Genomic DNA, 22,740 nt, shown 5'->3' with positions numbered 1-22,740 from the left:
TGTAGTCCCAGCTACTCGGAGAGGCTGAGGCAGGAGAATGGCGTGAACCCGGGAGGTGGAGCTTGCAGTGAGCCGAGATTGCGCCACTGCACTCCAGCCTGGGCGACAGAGTGAGACTCTGTCTCAAAAAAAAAAAAAAAAAAAAGAATGTTGAATGTCGGCCCCCACTCTCTTCTGGCTTGTGGAGTTTCTGCCGAGAGATCAGCTGTTAGTCTGATGGGCTTCCCTTTGTGGGTAACCTGACCTTTCTCTCTGGCTGCCCTTAACATTTTTTCCTTCATTTCAACTTTGGTGAATCTGACAAGTATGTGTCTTGGAGTTGCTCTTCTCGAGGAGTATCTTTGTGGTGTTCTCTGTATTTCCTGAATCTGAATGTTGGCCTGCCTTGCTAGATTGGGGAAGTTCTCCTGGATAATATCTTGCAGGGTGTTTTCCAACTTGGTTCCATTCTCCCCGTCATTTTCAGGTACACCAATCAGATGTAGGTTTGGTCTTTTCACATAGTCCCAAATTTCTTGGAGGCTTTGTTCATTTCTTTTTATTCTTTTTTCTCTAAACTTCCCTTCTCTCTTCATTTCCTTCGTTTCATCTTCCATCAGCGACACCCTCTCTTCCAGTTGATCGCATCTGCTACCGAGGCTTCTGCAATCTTCGCATAGTTCTCGAAACTTGGCTTTCAGCTCCATCAGCTCCTTTAAGCCCTTCTGTCCATTGTTTATTCTAGTTATCCATTTGTCTAATTTTTTTTCGAAGTTTTTAACTTATTTGCTATTTTGAATTTCCTCCCGTAGCTCGGAGTAGTTTGATTGTCTGAAGCCTTCTTCTCTCAACTCGTCAAAGTCATCCTCTGTCCAGCTTTGTTCCATTGCTGGTGAGGAACTGCGTTCCTTTGGAGGAGGAGAGGTGCTCTGCTTTTTAGAGTTTCCAGTTTTTCTGCTCTGTTTTTTCCCCATCTTTGTGGTTTTAATCTACTTTTGGTCTTTGATGATGGTGATGTACAGATGGGTTTTTGGTGTGGATGTCCTTTCTGTTTGTTAGTTTTCCTTCTACCAGACAGGACCCTCAGCTGCAGGTCTGTTGGAGTTTACTAGAGGTCCACTCCAGACCCTGTTTGGCTGGGTGTCAGCAGCGGTGGCTGCAGAACAGTGGATTTTCGTGAGACCACAAATTCAGCTGTCTGATAGTTCCTCTGGAAGTTTTGTCTCAGAGGAGTACCTGGCCGAGTGAGGTGTCAGTCTGTCCCTACTGGGGGGTGCCTCCCAGTTAGGCTGCTCGGGGGTGAGGGACCCACTTTAGGAAGCAGTCTGTCCGTTCTCAGATCTCTAGCTGCGTGCTGGGAGAACCACTACTCTCTTCAAAGCTGTCAGTCAGACAGGGACATTTAAGTCTGCAGAGGTTCCTGCTGAATTTTTGTTTGTCTGTGCCCTGCCCCCAGAGGTGGAGCCTACAGAGGCAGGCAGGCCTTCTTGAGCTGTGGTGGGCTCCACCCAGTTCGAGCTTCCTGGCTGCTTTGTTTACCTAAGCAAGCCTGGGCAATGGCGGGCGCCCCTCCCCCAGCCTTGCTGCTGCCTTGCAGTTTGATCTCAGACTGCTGTGCTAGCAATGAGCGAGACTCCGTGGGCGTAGGACCCTCTGAGCCAGGTGCGGGCCACAATCTCCTAGTGTGCCGTTTTCCAGGCCCGTTGGAAAAGCGCAGTATTAGGGTGGGACTGACCCGATTTTCCAAGTGCCGTCTGTTACCCCTTTCTTTGACTGGGAATGGGAACTCCCTGACCCCTTGCTCTTCCCGAGCGAGGCAATGCCTCGCCCTGCTTCGGCTCGCACACAGTGCACTTCACCGACTGTCCTGCACCTGCTGTTTGGCACTCCCTAGTGAGATGAAACTGGTACCTCAAACAGAAATGCAGAAATCACCCGTCTTCTGTGTCGCTCAGGCTGGGAGCTGTAGACCAGAGCTGTTCCTATTCGGTCATCTTGGCTTGCCTCCCTGACCCTTCAGTTTCTTTAACATCTCCGGTGATCTTGTTCTCTACTCTCCTTCAGCCACTCATGCCTATAATCACATTCTTGACCTTATCATTACCAATAACTGCATAATGTTAATTTCAGTCTTTCATCTTTCTGTGACACTTGCCTCTTAACTTTCCAGTTCATTCCCTCTAGTAATTTGACTTCTACAGTCCTTTCATACTGCAGATCCATTGCTTCTGCCCCCTTTTTACTATTCCTCTCTTTCCCCAATCCTCACATAGCTCTTTAACCTGCTTAAATGTTGTGTGCCTTTTATGTTGGTACCCTCAGCTGACTTGCCCAGCTCCTCCATTTTGTCCTGGATCCCAACCCGTTTCACCTCTTCAAGGCCATTTCTCTAGTTTTGCTTCTTCTGCCTTCTTCTCCCAAGAGTGAAGAGCTAGACTACTCTTAACAGTTAGTGACATTATCCCTATCCTCTATATATGGTCAAGGAAGGCCAGGCTACCTGGGAAGTTTCTGGAGGACTCTTAGGAGGATTTGGTTTTCATTAAGATTCTATAGGAATCTATTGTAATTTTTGGAAGGATTTATGAACTGACGTTGTATCTATCTCCTTGTCTCACTGCTGGGGTTTTAATGGCTAAACAAGTTTGTTGTGATGAAAGTAGACGACAGTGGGTCTCTTCTTATTTCTCGATAGTCCCAGGATTCCCTTGGTTTTAAGGAGATTTGGAGATCATTTTGCCGACCTGTACCAGTTGCTGTAGGTGCTTTGGTGATACACCACCCCCCTTAGCCTGTAGCTTGCTTATTTTTAAAAAGAGTACTAGAATAATTGGCATGTTCTTGAGTGAAACATGATATTTATGAGTTTACATAATAATATAGTTAATATTAATCCTAATTGGCTAAGTCGGGATCCTTTTTGTGAAAAGCAAAATCATTTTCATTCATGCATGTCTATCAGTGGCCTTTAGGTGAGACATAAAATGTATTTTAATGAAATTAATGATGATCTCTGGTAAGAAAAATTTAAACCTAGTTTCAACTCATTAATTTTCTTGGGGCTGGGCATTCTGACTCATGCCTGTAATCCCAGAACTTTAGGAGGCCGAGGCGGGAGGATCACTTGAGGTCAGGAGTTTGAAAACAGCCTGGCCAACATGGCAAAACCGCTCTCTACTAAAAATACAAAAATTAGCCGGAGTGTGGTGGTGTGTGCCTATAATCCCACCTGCTCGGGAGGCTGAGGCAGGAGAATTGCTTGAACCCGGGAGGTGGAGGTTGCAGTGAGCCAAGATCACACCACTGCACTCCAGTTTGGGCTACAGAGTGAGACTCGGTCTCAAAAAAAAAAAAAAATTTTTTTTTCTTGGTACATTAATTATATGGCAGTTCACACATACACTACACATATGCTGACATATGTGATAAGTGGTTCCCAACGGCTGTTAATTGGAATCATTTCAGGAGCTTTAAAAAATACTTATGCCTGAGTCTCATCCCCTTAATTTAATCGGTCTTGGGTGAAGCCCACACATCAGGAATTTTTTAAAGCTCTGAAGTGACTCAAAAGTACAGCCAGAGTTTGGAAACACAGGACAGAGGTTAATGTCTTCAGTATGGTATGGAATTGTCTTCTCTTATATCATGCTGACAGGTAGTGACCTATCTTAACGTTTACATGCTTTCCTCTTTTCCCCATGAGTATCACAAATTCTGAACAACTTTTAATATGTGACTATTAAAAAAATAATTATTTTAGACTTTGCCTTGTCTTCTTTTATTTTTCTGCTCAGTTTTTAATTGAACTCTGAAACAAGTTAGTATACCTTATAATAATGGGAGTTATTGTAATATTGGTTTATTTCCTAGGTACCTGTATACAGTTATTTTTTCTACAGATTATTGTTTTGGTTTGCTCAAATCTCGAAAGAAGGCTGTTTTAATTAGAATATGAGGAAGAGAGCCATGAATAACATAAAATGGCATTTTCTTCTTTTCCATTATTTTCCTATTCTGATAATTTGTTGGTAGGCCTGGCTAAGTTTCAAGTAAATTGCACTAGTGCTGATACTTTGAGATGGTTTACTTTGGAATGGGTATCACTGAGGGAGGCAGTGTCATCCACTGACCCTTAAGCCAAGTAGTCTTTAAAAAAAAATCTTTGCTAGAGTTGCCCAGCTTGATCTTTGCCCTTCATTGCCCAGCTTACGTGGCCTTGAACAACTAATTTAAAGTCTCAGTTTTCTTATCTGTAAATGGAGTAATATAATACCTCATAAAGTGGTATACTAGAGTGACGATTTGTAAGTTCTTAAGCATTGTGTTGATGATGGAGGTACCCAAATAATTATATCATTGCTTATTAGTCATATATAGGACTAAAACAACCCCTTAGTAAAAGGTCTGTTGAGTATTTACTATGTGACAGGCACTGTTCCTGCACTGAAAATAAATAAGGTGCATATCATGCTGTTAGGAGTTTTGTCTCATTCATTATGAAACCCACAACACCTTAAGATCTTACTTTTTCCTGTAATCTCAGCCCTTTGGGAGGCCAAGGCGGGCAGATTATGAGGTCAGGAGATCGAGACCATCCTGGTCAAAATGGTGAAACCCTGTCTCTACTAAAACTACAAAAGTTAGCTGGGAATGGTGGCGCGAGCCTTTAGTCCCAGCTACTCGGGAGGCTGAGGCAGGAGAATTGCCTGAACCTGGGAGGCGAAGGTTGCCGTGAGCTGAGATTGTGCCACTGCACTCCAGCCTGGCGACAGAGGGAGACTCCGTCTCAAAAAACAAACAAACAAAAATCTTACTTTTAATTTATTATGAAAAATTTGAAATAAATACTAACATTGAATATTTTGCCAAGATAAATTTATTTACGTATCCCCTACCCACTTTTTTCAACAAAGTTTTTAAAAGAACTATGTCTGTTCACTCATAAGTGCTTTGGTATGCATCTGTAACTGATAAGGACCTTTAAAAAAATTGCCCACTACACCGTCATTATGAGTAGATTAATAAGCCCAAACATTATATAATACATGGTTTGTATCCATCTTTTTTTTTTTTTTATTAAACTTAGAGATGTCTTTTTGCATTTGGTTTGTTCAAATAGGGTCCAAACAAGGATCATGTTATTACATTTGGTGGCTGTGTCTCTTTGGTCTCTTTTGTTTGTTAATACTAACACTCCTTTTATCCCCATCCCCTCTTTTCCTATGACATTGATTTGTTGGAGAAATAGAGTAATTTGTCCTATAAAATGTTCTACATCTTGAATTTGGCTGATTGTATGTAGGGATTGTTATATGAGGGGATTTCATCAATTGATGAGTATTGGGCTAGAGCAGAGATTGTGAGCTGTAGGATGTGCCTCTTGAATACATAATTTTCAGGCACGATGAAATCATTATTTTCTTTCTATGTACATTGGCAGTGGAAGTATAGGATAAGAGAGTGAGGATAGTGGAAGGGAAATGTAGTAAAGACTCATGAGAGAGAAAATACTAAAAAGATGAGAGAACATTTTTTGAAGCAATGAAAACTGACTTCTTTCATAATTTAAACCATGCCAAAAGTATTGTTTCTGCTTTATATCTATGTGGAAAAAAAAAGAACAAACATTTCCAGTGTCCCACAACATTTTTTCGTTCCTTGTTGTAATCATCTCTCTTTGTACCTGGGACCCCACACAGCTAGTAATCTGCTTTCTGTGACTATAGATGAGTTTGCAGTTTCTAAAACTATATAAATGTAATCATATAGTAGTATGTACTCCTACCAGACTATTTTCACTTAGCATAGTTTTTTTTTTTTTTTTTTTTTTTTGAGACGGAGTCTCGCTCTGTCACCCAGGCTAGAGTGCAGTGGCGCAATCTTGGCTCACTGCAAGCTCCGCCTCCTGGTTTCACGCCATTCTCCTGCCTCAGCCTCTCCGAGTAGCTGGGACTACAGGCGCCCGCCACCACACCCGGCTAATTTTTTGTATTTTTAGTAGAGACGGGGTTTCACCGTGGTCTTGATCTCCTGACCTTGTGATCCGCCGGCCTCGGCCTCCCAAAGTGCTGGGATTACAAGCGTGAGCCACCGCGCCTGGCCACATAGTTATTTTGAGTTTGCTCATGTTTTGTGTGTGTCAGTATTTCTTCCTTTTTATTATTGAGGAGTAGTCCATTATGTGGATATAGCACACTTTGTTTTTTGGACATTCATCTGTTGATGGATATTTTCATTGTTTTTAGCTTTTTGCTATTATAATAAAGCTAATTTGAACATCTATATGCAAGTCTTCATATAGACATTGTATTAATCCATTCTTGTATTGCTATAAATACTTGAGACTGGCTAATTTATAAGAAAAGAGGTTTAGTTAGCTCATGGTTCTGCAGGCTCTACAGGAAGCATAGCAGCATCTGCTTTTGGGGGGTCCTCAGGATGCTTCCAATCATGGTGGAAGTAAAAGGCATGTCATATGGTAAAAGCAGGAGCAATGTGGGGATTAGGGGGGTCCCACACACTTTTATATGACCAGATCTCATGATAACTCACTGTTGTGAGGACAGTATGAAGGGATGGCACTAAACCATTCATGAGAAATCCACCCCCATGATCCAGTCCCCAGACCCCACCTCCCACATTGGGGATTACAATCCAACATGAAATTTGGGTGGGGACACAGACCCAAACCATATCAGTCATATACTATCTTTTCTCTTTCTCTATTTTATTTTCTCTGTTTCTTTGGTAATAAGAGAGCCAGGAACATATAGCAGGTGCATGTTTAACTTTTTAAGAAATTGCGAAATTTTTTGCAAAAGTAGTTGTACCATTTTACATTCCTCTCAGCGGTGTATGAGAGTTCTATTTTCTGCCCCCTTGCCTACAGGTTATATAGTCAGCCTTTCTAATTTTAGCCATTCTTATAGGTATGTGGTGGAATCTCATTGTGGTTTCAGTTTGCATTTCCGTAGTGACTGATAATGTTGGCCATCTTTTTGTGTGTTTGTCATCAGTGTATACTTTTAGTGAAGTGTCTGTTCAGATCTTTGCCCATTATTTTTTATTGGGTTTGTTTTATTGTTCAGTTTTGAGAAGTTCTTTATTCTGTTGTTTGGTGCATATGTTTATAATTGTTTTATCTTCTTGATGAATTAACCCTTTTATCAATAATAATGTTCTTTGTTTTTTAATTAAAAATTATTTTTAATTTTTGTGGGTACATAGTAGGTATATATATTTATGAGGTACATGAGATATTTTGGTATACCGAATGCATACAATGTATTTGGTATGTTGCATGTACCAAAAATCTATGTGAAGAAAAAGAACAAACATTTCCATTGTCCCACAAAATTTTCTCGTTCCTCGTTGTAATCATCTCTCTTTGTACCTGAGACCCCAGGCAGCTACTAATCTTTTTTTTCACATAGGTATTTCACATAGATTAGGCACACAATGCATAATAATCACGTAATGGAAATTGGGTATCCAAAGCCTTAAGCATTTATCCTTTGTGTTACAAACAATCTAGTTACACTCTTTTAGTTATTTTAAAGTGTAAAATTAAATTATTATTGATTATAGTCCCCCTATGTGCTGTCAAATACTAGGTCTTATCCATTCTTTCTAACTAATTTTTTTTTGGTACCCATTAACCAGTTTCCCATCCCCTCAACCTTCCTGCTACCTTTCTCAATCTCTAGTAACCATCCTTCTATTCTCTATCTCTGTGAATTCAATTGTTTTGATTTTTAGACCTCACAAATAAGTGAGAACACGCGACATTTGTCTCTCTGTGCCTGGCTTATTTCACTTAACATAGTGACCTCCAGTTCTACCCATGTTATTGCAAATGACAGGATCTCATTCTTTTTTATGGCTGAATAGTACTCCATTATGTGTAAATACCACTCTTTATCCATTCATCTATTGATGGACACTTAGGTTGATTCCAAATCTTAGCTATTGTAAGCACTCCTAACAAACATGGGAGTGTAGATATCTTTTCAATATACTAATTTCTTTTCTTTTGGGAATATACCCAGCAGTGAGATTGCTGGATTGTATGGTAGTTCTATTTTTAGTTTTTTGAGGAACCTCCAAACTGTTCTCCATAGTGGTTGTACTAATTTACATTCTTGCTAACAACGTATGAGGGTACCCTTTTCTCCACATCCTTGCCAGCATTTATTATTGCCTGACTTTTGGATAAAAGCCATTTTAACTTGAGCAAGATGATATCTCAGTGTAGTTTTGATTTGCATTTCTCTGATGATCAGTGATGTTGAGCACCTTTTCATATACCTGTTTGTTGTTTAAATTGGATTATTAGATTTTTTTCCTGTAGAGTTATTTGAGCTTCTTATATATTCTGATTATTAATACCTTGTCAGATGGATAGTTTGCACATATTTCTCTCCCATTCTGTGGGTTGTTTCTTCACTTTGTTGACTGTTTGCTTTGCTGTGCAAAAGGTTTTTAACTTGATGTGATCTCATTTGTCCATTGTTGCTTTGGTTACCTGTGCTTGTGGGGTATTACTCAAGAAATGTTTGCCCACTCCAGCGTCCTGAAGATTTTCCTCAATGTCGTCTTGTAATAGTTTCATAGTTTGAGGTCTTAGATTTAAGTCTTTAATCCATTTTGATTTGATTTTTTTGTGTATGGCAATAGATAGGGTTCTAGTTTCATTTTTCTGCATATGGATATCATATCTAGCTTTCCCAGTACCATTTATTGAAGAGACTGTCTTTTCCCCAGTGTATGTTCTTGACACTATTGTCAAAAATGAGTTCATTGTAGGTGTGTGGATTTGTTTCTGGATTCTCTCTTCTATTCCATTGGTCTGTGTGTTTATTTTTATGTAGTACCATGTTGTTTTGGTTTCTGTAGCTCTGTAGTGTAATTTGAAGTCAGATAATGTGGTCCCTCCAGTTATGTTCTTTTTGCTTAGGATAGCTTTGGCTATTCTGGGTCTTTTGTGATTCCATATAAATTTTAGAATTGTTTTTTCTATTTCTCTGAAGAATGTCATTGATATCTTGATAGGGAATGTGTTGAGTCTGTAGGTTGCTTTGATTCTTCCAATTTATTTTTTCGTGTCCTCTTCAGTTTCTTTCATCAGTATTTTATAATTTTCATTGTAGGGATCGTTCACTTCCTTGGTTGAGTTAATTCCTAGGTATTAAATTTTATTTAAGGCTATTATAAATGGGATTACTTTTTTGATTTCTTTTTCAGATTGTTCACTGTTGGCGTATAGAAATGCCACTGATTTAGTATATTTATTTTGTATCCTGCAACTTTACTAAATTTGTTTATCTGTTCTAATAGTTTTTTGTTGGAGTCTTTAGGTTTTTTTAAATATAAGATCATATCATCTGCAAACAATGATAATTTGACTTCTTTTCCAGTTTGGATGCCCTTTCTTTCTTTCTCTTGTCTGATTGCTCTAGCTGGTACTCTCAGTATTATGTTGAATAACAGTGGTGAAAATGGGCATCTTTGTTGTGTTACAGACCTAAGAGGAAAGGCTTTTACTTTTTCCCCATTCATTATGATACTAGTTGTGGATCTGTCATATATGGCTTTTATTATGTTCAGGCATGTTCCTTTTATACCCAGTTATTTAAGGGTTTTTATCACAAAGTGATGTTGAACTTTATCAGATGCTTTTTTGGCATCAATTGAAATGTATGGTTTTTGTCCTTCATTTTGTTGATGTGATGTATCACATTGATTGGTTTGTGTGTGTTGAGCCATCCTTGCATCGCTGTGATAAATCCCACTTGGTTGTGATGAATAATCTTTTAAATGTATTGTTGGATTAGGTTTGCTAGTATTTTGTTGAGGGTTTTTGCATCAATATTCATCAGAGCTATTGGTCTGTAGGTTTCTTTTTTTTTTTCTTTTTTTTTTTTTTTTGATGTGTGTTTAGTTTTTGGTATCAGGGTAATATTGGCCTCATGTAATGAGTTTGGAAGCGTTCCGTCCTCCTCTATTTTTCAGAATAGTTTGAGTAGGATTGGTATTAGTTCCACTTTAAATATTTGGTAGAATTCAGCAGTAAAGCTGTTGGGTCCTGGCCTTTTCTTTACTGGGAAGCTTTTCATTACTGCTTTGATCTCCTCACTTGTTATTGGTTTGCTCAGGTTTTGGATTTCTAACTGGTTCAATCTTTGTAGGGTGTATGTGTCTAGGAATTTGTCTGTTTCTTCAAGATTTTTCAATTTTTTGGCGTATAGTTGCTCACAGTAGTCGCTAACGATCCTTTGAATTTCTGTTGTATCCGTTGTAATGTCTCCTTTTTCATCTCTGGTTTTATTTACTTGGGCCTTCTTTCTTTTTTTCTTAGTCTGACTAAACGTTTGTCAATTTTGTTTATCTTCTCAAACACCAACTTTTTGTTCTATTGATCTTGTATAATTTTTTCATTTCAAATTCAATTATTTCTGCTCTGATCTTTATTATTTTTCTTCTACTAATTTTGAGCTTAGTTTGCTCTTATTTTTCTAGTTCTTTAAGGTGCGTTGTTAGATTGTTTGTTTGAAATTTTTCCACTTTTTTGGTGTAGGTGTGTATAGCTATAAGCCTCCCTCTGAGTACTGCTTTTGCTGTATCCCATAGGCTTTGGTTTAATCCTTCATTTCAAGAAATTTTTCAATTCCATTCTTAATTTCTTCATTGAAATGGTCATTCAGGAGCATATTGTTTAATTCTCATGTGTTTGTGTAGTTTCCAAAATTCCTCTTGTTATTGATTTGTAGTTTTATTCCATTGTGGTCAGTGAAGATGCTTGATATTATTTTAGGTTTTCTTTCTTTTTTCTTTTTCTTTCTCTCTTTTTTTTTTTTTTTTTTAATGTTTTAAGACTCGTTTTGTGACCTAACATGGTTTATCCTTGAGAAAGATCCATGTGTCAAGGAGAAAAATGTGTATTCTGCAGCCATTGGATGAAATGTGTAAATATCTACTAGATCCATTTTGTCTATAGTGCAGAATAACTCTGATGTTTCTTTGTTGATTTTCTTTCTGGGAGATCTGTGCAGTGCTGAAAGTGGGGTGTTGAAGTCTCCAGCTGTTATTGTATTGGGGTCTGTCTTTCCCTTTAGCTCTAATAATATTTGCTTTATGTATCTGAGTGCTCCAGTGTTGGTTGTGTATATATTTACAATTATTATATCCTCTTGCTGAATTGACCCCTTTATCATTATATAATGACCTTTTTTTGTCTCTCCTTACAGTTTTTGTCTTTCTGTACTACTTTTTCTGATATGAGTATAGCTGTGTCTGCTCTTCTTTGGTTTCCGTTGCCATGGAATATGTTTCTCCATCCCTCTCTTTTCTGTCTGTGTGTGTCTTCATAGGTGAGGTGTGTTTCTTGTAGGCAACAGATCACTGGATCATGTTTGTTTCTCCATTCAGCCACTCTATGTCTTTTGTCTGGGAATTTAGTTCATTTACATTCAGTGTTGTTTTTTTTTTTTTTTTTTTTGAGAAGGAGTCTCACTCTCTCACTCTTTCACCCAGGCTGGAGTGCAGTGGTGCGATCTTGGCTCACTGCAGGCTCCGCCCCCTGGGGTTCACACCATTCTCCTGCCTCAGCCTCCCACGTAGCTGGGACTACAGGTGCCCGCCACCTCACCCGGCTAATTTTTTGTATTTTTAGTAGAGACGGGGTTTCACCGTGTTAGCCAGGATGGTCTTGATCTGCTGACCTCGTGATCCACCCACCTTGGCCTCCCAAAGTGCTGGGATTACAGGCGTGAGCCACCGCGACTGGCCTACATTCAGTGTTATTATTGCTAAATAGGAACTTTCTCCTGCCATTTTGTTATTTGTTTTCTGTCTTTTCTTCCTTCTTTCCTTTCTTGCTGTCTTCCTTTTAGTGAAAGTGATTTTCTCTGGTGGTATGCTTTAATTTCTTTGTTTTTATTTTTTTGTGTATCTGTTGTATGTTTTTTGATTTGAGGTTACTATGGGGCTTGCAAATACTATCTTTTTTAAATTAATTTTTTTTTTTGAGAGTATTGCTCTGTCTCTCAGGCTGGAGTACAGTGGCGTGATCTTGGCTCACTGCGATCTCTGCCTCCCAGGTTCAAGTGATTCTCATGCCTCAGCCTCCCAAGTAGCTGGGATTACATGTATGCACCACCACACCTGGCTAGTTTTTGTATTTTTAGTAGAGATGGGGTTTCACCGTGATGGCAAGGCTGATCTCAAACTTCTGACCTCAAGCAATCCACCTGCCTCGGCCTCCCAAAGTACTGGGATTACAGGTGTGAGCCACTGCGCCGGTGCAAATACTAATACTTATAACCCATTATTTTAAACTGATGACAGCTTAACACAATTGCATAAACAAACAAACTTGCAAAAAGAAAGTTAATTAAAACTCTACACTTTAACTTTGTCCCCACTGCCAGCTTTTTAACTTTTTGTTGTTTCTCTTTATGTCTTATTACACTATTTCTTGAAAAGTTGTTGTAGCTATTATTTTCGATTGGTTCATTATTTAGTCTTTCTACTTCAGTTAAGAGTAGTTTATACACCACAGGTACAGTGTTACACTCTTCTGTATTTTTCTGTATGCTTACCATTACCAGTGAGTTTTGTACCTTCAGATGATTTCTTCTTTCATTACTATCCTTTTCTTTCAGATTGAAGAACTCCCTTCAGCATTTCTTGTAGAACAAGTCTGGTGTTGATGAAATCCTTCGGCTTTTGTTTGTCTGGGAAAGACTTTATCTCTCCTTCATACTTAAAGGATATTTTCACCAGATATACTATTCTAGGTGAAAGTTTTTTTCCTTCAGCACTTAAAATATGTCTTGCCACACCCTCCTCACCTTTAAGGTTTCCACTGAAAAGTCTGCTGCCAATTAGCTGGGTATGGTGGTGCATGCCTGTAATCTCAGCTACTCGGGAGGCTGAGGCAGGATAATTGCCTGAACCCGGGAGGTGGAGGTTGCAGTGAGGCAAGATCGCATCACTGCACTCCAGCCTGGGTGACAGAGTGAGACTCTGTTTCAAAACAAAACAAAACAAAACAAAACAAAACAAAACAAAACAAAACAAAACAAGTCTGCTGCCAATTGTATTGGAGCTCCATTGTATGTTATTTATTTCTTTTTTTCTGGCTGTTTTTAGGATCCTTTATCTTTGACCTTTGGGAATTTGATTCTTAAATGCTTTGAGGTAGTCATCACTGGGTTAAATCTGCTTGGTGTTCTATAACCTTCTTGTATTTGAATGTGGTTATCTTTCTGGTTTGGGAAATCCTCTGTTATTATCTCTTTGAATAAACTTTCTACTGTTATCTCTTTTTCTACCTTTTCTTTAAGGCCGGTAAGTCTTAGATTTGCCCCTTTGAGGCTATTTTCTAGATGTTTTTGGTGTGCCTCATTGCTTTTTAATTTTTTTCTTTTTTTTTTTTCTAACTGTGTAATTTCAAATAGCCTGTTTTCAAGCTCACTAATTCTTTCTTCTTAATCAGTTCTGTTGTTAAGAGACTTTGATGTAGTCCTCATCATGTCAGTTGCATTTTTAAACTCTGGAATATCAGCTTGATTCTTTTTAATTTTGATCTCTTTGTCATATTTATCTGATAAGAATTCCAAATTCCCTTTCTGTGTTGTCTTGAATTTCTTTGAGTTTCCTCAAAACAGCTATTTTGAATTCTCTGCCTGAAAGGTCATATATCTCTGTTTTTCCAGGATTGATCCCTTGTGCTTTATATTAGTTCATTTGGTTAGGTCATGTTTTCCTGAATGGTGTCAATGGTTGTAGATACTTGTTGGTGTCTGGGCTTTAAACAGTTAGGTATTTATTGTAGTCTTCAGAGTCTGAGCTTGTTTATGCCTGTCCTTGGGAAGGCTTTCCAGGAATTCGAAGGGACTTGGACCCCAAGCCCAACAATGCTGTGGCTTTTGGAGACTTGTTAGAGGTACAGCCTTGGCAGCCTTGGATAAGATCTGGAAGAATTCTCAGGATTACCAGGCAGAGATTGTTCTTTTTCTTTACTTTCTCCCAAACGAATGGAGTGCTAAGCCACTTGGAATTGGGGGTGTGGTGATGCAGGCACCTCTGTGGTCATCATCCCTGGGATTGCTCTGGGTCAGACCTGAAGCCAGCACAGCACTGGCCTTGTCCAAGGCCCTTCCTTAAGGGTGGCGGGTTTTTCCCTGGGCTCCAGGTGTGTCCAGAGATGCTGTCTGAGAGCCAGGGATTGGAGTCAAAAACCTTAGCAATTTACCTGATGTTTTCTTCTATTGTGGCTAAGCTGGCACTCAATCCATAATACAAAATCCCTCCCACTCTTCCCTCCCCTTTCCACAGGCAAGGAACCTCTCCTTGTGGCCACCAACACCACCACTGGTCCATGGGCTCATTCTTTAGGGCAGCGGGCTCCCTGAAGTAGATCCGGAAATGCTGTCCAGCATAGGTGTGGACTGGGGGACCCCAAGAGCCTGCTTTTTGCTCTTCTCACTGTGGCTGAGCTGGTACCTAGGGCACAAGACAATGTTCCCTTTACTTTTCTGTCTGCTTTTCTTAAACAGGAGTCTTTCACAATAGCCACCACAGCTGGGAATGTGCTGGGTCACCCCTGAAGCCAGCACATGTCAGAGCCCAGGGCCCACTGCATACTCCTTGGGTATCAGTGGTGATAATTCAGGACCCATTGGTTCTTTGGTCAGCAGGTAATGAATCCTGCCAGGATTGAGTCCTTATCTTCAAGGCAGTGGGTTCCTTTCTGGCCTAGGGTGTGTCTACAAATGTTATCTTGGAGCTAGGGCCTGGTGCCTTATCCTACGGTGGCTTAGCTGATATCCAAAATGCGAGACGAAGTTCTTTTTTTCTTCACTCTCCTCTCCTTAAGCAGAAGGAAGTAGACACTTTCGTTGCTACAAGTTGCACTTCCTGGGGTTAGGGGAGGGATGGCATAAGCACTCCCTTAGCTATTCCAGCTGGTGTCTCCCTAGGTTGCGTGCCATCCTAATTCACTGGCTCTAAGCCCAGCCTCACACTAGGAGTTGTCTAGGAAGTACAGTCTCGTGTCCTAGACTGCCTTTCAAATTTATCTAGGACCCTGGAGCACTTCAGCCTGTAGTGGCAAGTCTTGCCAAGAAATTCAAGTTCCAACTGCTATGATGGGCAATTCCCCTCCAGCTAGTGCTCGTCCAAATCCTCCCTCCTTCTGCAGGTGCTGGCTGAGCCCAGCACATTTTCATTGTCTGCTGTGACAGGGCAGCACTGAGTTTAATGTACTGTTTTCCAATAGCTGTGCTCTCCTCCCTCAAAGTGTACAGATTTTCTCTCCATGCCACGTGGCTGCTGCTGGGAGTGTGGGAGAGGGTTGATGTTGGTGATTCAAGACTCTCCTACCTTCCTCAATGCCTCTTTTGGCGATAAGAAGTTAAAGCCAGGCACTGTGATTGTTCACCTGATTTTTGTTTCTTGTAACGGTGCTTTTCTGTGTCCATAGTTGTTAAAATTTGGTGTTCCACTGGGGGTGATGAATGGTATAGGCTTCTGTTCTACCCTCCTCTGTAATTTTACTCTACCCTCTTCTGTAACTTTACCCAGTGAACATACTTTGTGTGTGGTCTGAATTCTTTGTATTTGTTGAAACTTATTTTATGGCCCAGAATTTGGTCTGTCTTGGTAAATGTCCTGTGAACAGTTGAGAACAAGTGTATATTCTGCTTTTCTTGGTTGGAGTATTCTAACAGTGTTGATCAGATTGTGTTGGCTGATAGTGTTGTTCAACTGTACTATATTCTTGGTGATGTTTTTTGCTTGTTATATCAGTTTTTGATAAGGAGTATTGACTCTGACTTTAATTGTCAATTTTATAGTTTAAGTTTTGTCAGTTTTTGCTTCATGTATTTAAGCTGTGTTATTAGGTGCCTAAATGTTTAGGATATCAATGTCTTCTTAATTGCTTTCTTTATTCATATGAAATGACCTTTGTTACCACTGGTAATAGTCTTTACTCTGGAATCCACTTAGTCTGATATTAATATAGCCATTCTAATTTCTCCTTGATTTATGTCAGTATATGTTTTTCATCTTATAACTTTAAAACTATATGTGCTTTTATATTTGAAGTACAGTTTTTGTAGGTAGCATGTAGTTTGATTTTGCATTTTTATCTAGTTTGACAATCTCTGACTTTCAAATGGGGGCATTTATACCATTTTGTTCTAATTTTCACAACTAACCATGTGTTCTTATTAGCCTCATTTCACTAAAGAGGTAAGAAACTGAGAGTTAGAAAGAATAATTAACTTCCCAGTGTTGTACATAGTAAATGGTCAAGCCATGGCTTAAATTCATAAACAGTGTGTCTCCAGCATTCCATCTTAAAACTACTACACTTTTTACTGTAGTAGGAATCTTAAGAGAGATTATAGAAAAGCATAGGATTGCCTTGGAAATACTTATATTTTACAGAATGTTCACGTTGATGGTTTTACAGAATGTTCATGTTGATGATGGTAAGAATGGTAGTTTGAATGGGAAGGTCATATTAAGGGAACTGCTTTAAGATAGTAAAAAGAAATTTTTTTCTATACTTCCAACACTTTTTTTTAAATTAAAAATTTTGTTTTCGAGATAGGGTCTTGCTGTGTTGCCCAGGCTGGAGTGCAGTTGTGCAGTCATAGCTCACTACAGTGTTGATCTCCTGGGCTCAAGGGATCCCCCTGCTTCAGCCCCCTCAGTAGCTGGGACTACAGGTGCGCACCACCATGCCTGGATAATTTTTTACATTTGTGGTAGTGCTGAGGTCTCCCTGTGTTGCCCAGGCTGGTCTCGAACTTCTGAGCTCAAGTGATCCTCCCACCTTGGCCTCCCAAAGTGCTGGGATTCCAGGCATAAGCCACCATACCTGGCTCTAACACTTCATTTCTGACACTGAATATGTGGGGTTTTTTCCCCACGCCAGCGAATTCTGCAGTTGTCCCCATACATTAACTGGATGTCCTACTGTTTAACTAAATTCTGACACTAACTGCCCACGGTTAGTGCAGACCCTGCAGGTTAAGGGCTCAGTCCCACAACACTGCTGTCACCTCATATGACAGTCACAAATCTGGGTCTTCTAAACTTGTGACCAACTGGCTGTAAACCAGGGGTTCTCAGCACCCTCTTCTCAGGTTCCATAATTTGTTAAAACAGTTCACAAGACTCAGGGGAATACATACTTATATTTACTAGTTTATTATAAAGGATATTCTAAAGTATATAGGTGAACAGCCAGATAAAGAGTACATAGGAGGGTCGGTGCGGTGGCTCACGCCTGTAATCCCAGCACTTTGGGAGGCTGAGGTGGGTGGATCACGAGGTCAAGAGTTCAAGACCAGCCTGGCCAACATGGTGAAACCCCGTCTCTACTAAAAATACAAAAATTAGCCTGGAGTGGTGGCTTGTGCCTGTCATGCCAGCTACTTGGGGGGCTGAGGCAGGAGAATCACTTGGATTTGGGAGGCGGAGGTTGCAGTGAGCCGAGATTGTGCCACTGCACTCCAGCCTTGGCGACAGAGCAAGACTCCATCTCTGGGGGAAAAAAAGAAAAGAAGTACATAGGATGAAGTGTGTGAGAAGGGAAATGGAGCTTCCAAGCCCTGTCTGGGTGTGCCACCCTGCAGCACCTCAGTGTGTTCACCAGCCTGCAAGCTTTTTGAACCCTTTTAGGGATATTTATGGAGGCTCCGTCACATAGGCATGATCGATTATTAACTCAGTCTCCAGCCCCTCTTTCCTCCATGGCAGATAGGAATGGGATGGGGCTAAAAATGAAGTTTCTAACCATGGCTTAGTTTTTCTGGTGACTGGCCCTCAGACTAGCTTTCTATCCAGGGGCCTGCCAAGAGTTGGCTCATTAGAATAAAAATTTCCTATCACCCAGGAAATTCCAAGGAATTTAAGAGCTCTGTGTTAGAAATTGGGATCAAAGACCAAATATTAGAACAAAAATGCTCCTACTTCTCCTGTCCCTCTGGAAATTACAAGGTTTTGGGAGCTCTGTGTTAGGAACCAGGGCCAGAGACCAAATACATATTTCTTATATACCACAGATGGTGTTGTGGTAGTTTAGGGGAGAGATACTGATATCCTCCACTAAGACATTGGTGCATGTATATATCTTAGTATAAAGAGAGGAGGCTAGGTCTGAAAAACATTTAAGTTGAATCAGTACTTGTTAATTGCAAGCAGGAGAGAAGGGAAGACCTCTCAAAGGTGTCTGGCTCATGAGATTGGGAAAATGGTGACATCTGGATGATTAGGAGGCAGGAAAGATTAGAGATAGGAGCTAAATGAAGTATACTGAGTCTGAGTTTATAGGAGCCTTAGACTAAGGAGGTGACAATATAAATTACAAGGAAGAGTTATGAGATGTTAAATAAGCCTTAGGAAGGCAAGGATAAACGAAACTAATGAGGTTTGAACCTGAACTGTTGGGAGATAATGGATGAAACATTTTGGGGCATGAACTGATTTGGAGGGGGTGGAGTGGAGGAGGCAATGTTTTGTTTGACCTTTTACCTCTTGAGTTTGTGGAAATACCAAGTAGACAGATTTATGTGATTGTTGTTTCGGAGAGGTCAGGTCTGGAGACATGTAAATTTAATATGCTTTCCTGATGCAATCAGGAATCTCAAGGTCATTTATGTGGGTATTTCTGTTTTCAAGCATATGAGTTATATGCAAGATTATGTATATTATATATATCATGCGAAACCTTTAAACTTTCTTATTTTGTGGCAGAGTTCTTTGTTAAATACCAAAATTTGAAGAAAAACAAAGAGCTAGTCATTGAAAAATCATTTTGAAACCAGAGCGAGTATTAAAGATACATTCTAGGTATACATTTTAAACTGAATTAGAATAAAAGAAAAATTAATCACTTTAAACAGGTATGTTTATGTTGTGAATTTCAAATGACAAATCCCAGTTCCCTATTTTGATTAATTAAAAATCTGCAGAAAAAATGGGAAGAGTGGTGTAATAGACACTCATGTATGTTTTAGATTCACCGATCGTTAATTTATTTGCCACATTACTTTATTTCTTGCTCCCTCTATATTGACATATACTTTTTCCTTGAACAATTTGAAAGTAAATTTCAGCTACCATGACACTTCACTCTTAAATACTTACATATCTATCTTGTAAGACTAAAGACGTTCTTCTTCATAACCACAATACTGTTAATCATACAAGAAATTTAATCCTGGCTAAACCTATTACTTAATGTATAGTTCATAGTCACATTTCCCCAGTTGTCCTCTGAATGTCCTTTATAGCTTTTTTCCCCCTTCCCATTTTAGACATAATCAAGGCTCATGCGTGGTATTTATCATGTCTTTTCATGTCTCTTTTCTTTTCTTTCTTTCTTTTTTTTTTTTTGAGACAGAGTCTCGCTCTGTCGCCCAGGCTGGAGTGCAGTGGCGCAATCTCGGCTCACTGCAAGCTCCACCTCCCGGGTTCATGTCATTCTCCTGCCTCAGCCTCCTGAGTAGCTGGGACTACAGGCACCCACCACCACGCCCGGCTAATTTTTTTGTATTTTTAGTAGGGACGGGGTTTCACTGTGTTAGCCAGGATGGTCTTGATCTCCTGACCTTGTGATCCGCCCACCTCAGCCTCCCAAAGTGCTGGGATTACAGGCATGAGCCACTGTGCATGGCCTTCATGTCTCTTTAGTGTCCTCCCTGCATTCTTTTTTTTTTTTTTTCCTTTTATGACATTGACATTTTTGGAGCCTAGGCCATTTGTTTTATAGAATGTCCCATAATCTAGATCTCTCTGATTGTTTCCCTATGATTAGATTCAGATTAAACATTTTTGGCCAAGAATAGTACATGGTTGTTGATGTGTACTTCTCATTGGATTGTATCGGGGGCACATGACGTCAATTTGTATGATTATTGGTGATGCTAACCTGATGAAGGTGTTTTCTATCTCATCTCCTTTCTGCAATAATATATATTTTTTGTAATAAGTAATTTTAAGTTAAAACTTAGTATTCCTAGAAAGTAATAAGCAGTCTGGAGTGAAACCAATTACGTGCTTATCATGTAACTTGATTCTGAATTTTAAAGGTGAAGAATAGGTTTGGGGGCTCATATGGAAATACAGTGAGAATGGAATGTAGGACATGTTAGTGGAAGGATGTGCGTGAGATGAGGATGCACAGGTAGAGCCTTTGTGCCATGCTAAAACAGGAACAGTTGAAGGGTTTTAACCTGATGTTGATTGGGGTGTTGAAATTGGATTTGTGTTTTAGAAAGATAGTTTTAGCAGTGATCAGCTGGAAGAATATTATGTCCAAGCTAAAGATGATGAAAGGCTGGATCCAGTTGACAGAGAAGAAGAAGATTTGAGAAATATTTATGATGTTAAAATGGACAGAATTTAGTGATTGGCTCAATGTTTGTTGTGGAGATTCAGAGATTTTGGTAGTATAATATTTAATAGAATTGCCTGACTCATTGCCTAGATTGTGCTAAATGTAACACTCAAGGAATTAGATTTTATAAAAGTATTATAGACGCATGGTCTTTTGGCTTCTCTTACAGTTTCTCTTATTATTTCTACTTATTCTACTTTTCTGAGGACCATTTGAATGACATTAACATGGTGATTCCATTTAGAGGAAAGATTGCTTCTTGATTTATTCTACCCAAAATGTACACCTAGATCTGCTACTAAGCTTTTGGATAGGATAGAACAGAATTTGGTACTCTCTTAAAATTTCCTCACTAGGTAGAGTAAGACTTTGTTGCAAATGATCCATAGGTAAGGTCACCTCTAGCTCTAAAATTCTGATTCTATAATGTTTATTTTTCTCTCAGACAGCCCATTTTATTTCTTGGAAAAGTCTTAATGTTTTCTTTGTCTATTTATGTTTTTCTAAGATGTTCTCAGTGCAGCTGAGTCTTGGTGAGCAGACATGGGAATCCGAAGGCAGCAGTATAAAGAAGGCTCAACAGGCTGTTGCCAATAAAGCTTTGACTGAATCTACGCTTCCCAAACCAGTTCAGAAGCCACCCAAAAGTAATGTTAACAATAACCCAGGTATGGCAGTGACTCCTTCTGTTACGTTGTCTGCTATGTGTGTTCTGCTTGTTGTATGTTTCATTTATTGTAGGCTAGTAACAGAGTGAGCAAGTATTAATAGTACACATATGCCCATACCTACACACACACACACACACACACACACACACACACACACACACACACACACACACACACACACACACACACACACACACACACACACACACACACCCCAGCATAAAAATAACTGAAGGAGACTTGGCGTGTTGGCTTACGCCTGTAATCCCAGCACTTTGGGAGGCCGAGGCGGGTGGATCACGTTAGGTAATGAGTTCGAGACCATCCTGGCCAACACTATATATTTTATATATTCATATAATATATGACACTATATATTTTATATATTCATATTTATATTTCATATAATATATGAATATATTTTTATTTTTATATAATATATATATTTTAATATTTCATATAATATAAATATATTTTATATTTCATGTAATATATGAAATATTTTTATATTTCATGTAATATTGAAATATATTTTTTATATTTCATGTAATATATGAAATATTTTTATATTTCATGTAATTATGAAACCTATTTTATTTTTTCATGTAATATATGAAATATTTTTATATTTCATGTAATATATTTTTATATTTCATAATATATGACTATATTTTTATATTCATATAATATATGACATATTTAATATATTTCATATAATATATGACATATATAATTTATATTTCATATAATTATATATTCATATAATATATGACACTATATATGTTATATATTCATATAATATATGACACTACATATGTTATATATTCATATAATATATGACACTACATATTTTATATATTCATATAATATATGACACTACATATTTTATATATTCATATAATATATGACACTATATATTTTATATATTCATATAATATATGACACTATATATTTTATATATTCATATAATATATGTATAATATATTAATATTTTTTACATTATTCATATAATATGGAATATATTTTTATATTTCCTTATAACATGCCTATTTTATATTTTATATATATATATTTTATATATTTATATAATATATAAAACTGTATATTTATATAATATATAAAACTATATAATTATATATAGTCTGGCCAGCATGGTGAAACCCCATCTCTACTAAAAATACAAAAGTTGTCTGGGCATGGTGGCGCGCTCCTGTTGTCCCCGCTACTCAGGAGGTTGAGGCAGGAGAATTGCTTGAACCTGGCAGGCGGAGGTTGCAGTGAGCCGAGATCACGCCACTACACTCCAGCCTGGGCAACAGAGCAAGACTCTGTCTCAAAAGAAAAAAAAAAAGAAAGAAACCCCATCACAAATTCCCCAAACCACCTGCATGTAAAATACTAAGTAAATTACTGTTCTAATTTTAAGCTCCTGAGAATAATTTTAAAGAGTTGTTCTAATTGCATCCAATACCAACAACATTATATGTTGTTATCTTTTTTTTTTTATTTCAATAGTTTTTGGGGAACAGGTGGTATTCGGTTACATTGATAAATTCTTCAGTGATGATTTCTAAGGTTTGGTTGCACCCATCACCCATGCGGTGTATGCTGTACCCAATGTGTAGTCTTTACCCCTCATCCCCCTCCCACCCTTCCCCCAGAGTCCCCAAA

The 22,740-nt window shown here is 38.8% G+C and overlaps 1 protein-coding gene across 13 annotated transcripts in view; it reads left to right on the top strand.

Annotated features, from left to right (window-relative positions):
• The window catches only part of STAU2 (staufen double-stranded RNA binding protein 2), a 337,228-nt gene that overhangs the window by 45,881 nt on the left and 268,607 nt on the right, over positions 1-22,740 (top strand). For 11 of the 13 annotated variants that reach the window (XM_032759847.2, XM_058444329.1, XM_032759849.2 and 8 more), the window contains one exon: positions 20,907-21,066. The exons of 1 other annotated variant lie outside the window; for it this stretch is intronic. In XM_032759847.2, coding sequence (XP_032615738.1) covers positions 20,907-21,066 — 160 coding nt within the window. Of the gene's footprint in view, positions 1-16,699; positions 16,722-20,906; positions 21,067-22,740 lie in introns of those variants that run through there. One more of the 13 variants, XM_058444336.1, reaches the window with a different exon arrangement.

The sequence above is a fragment of the Hylobates moloch genome, unplaced genomic scaffold (assembly GCF_009828535.3).
Source record: "Hylobates moloch isolate HMO894 unplaced genomic scaffold, HMol_V3 SCAFFOLD_9, whole genome shotgun sequence".
NCBI lineage: Eukaryota > Metazoa > Chordata > Mammalia > Primates > Hylobatidae > Hylobates > Hylobates moloch.
This window is presented reverse-complemented; position numbering and strand designations above follow the sequence as displayed.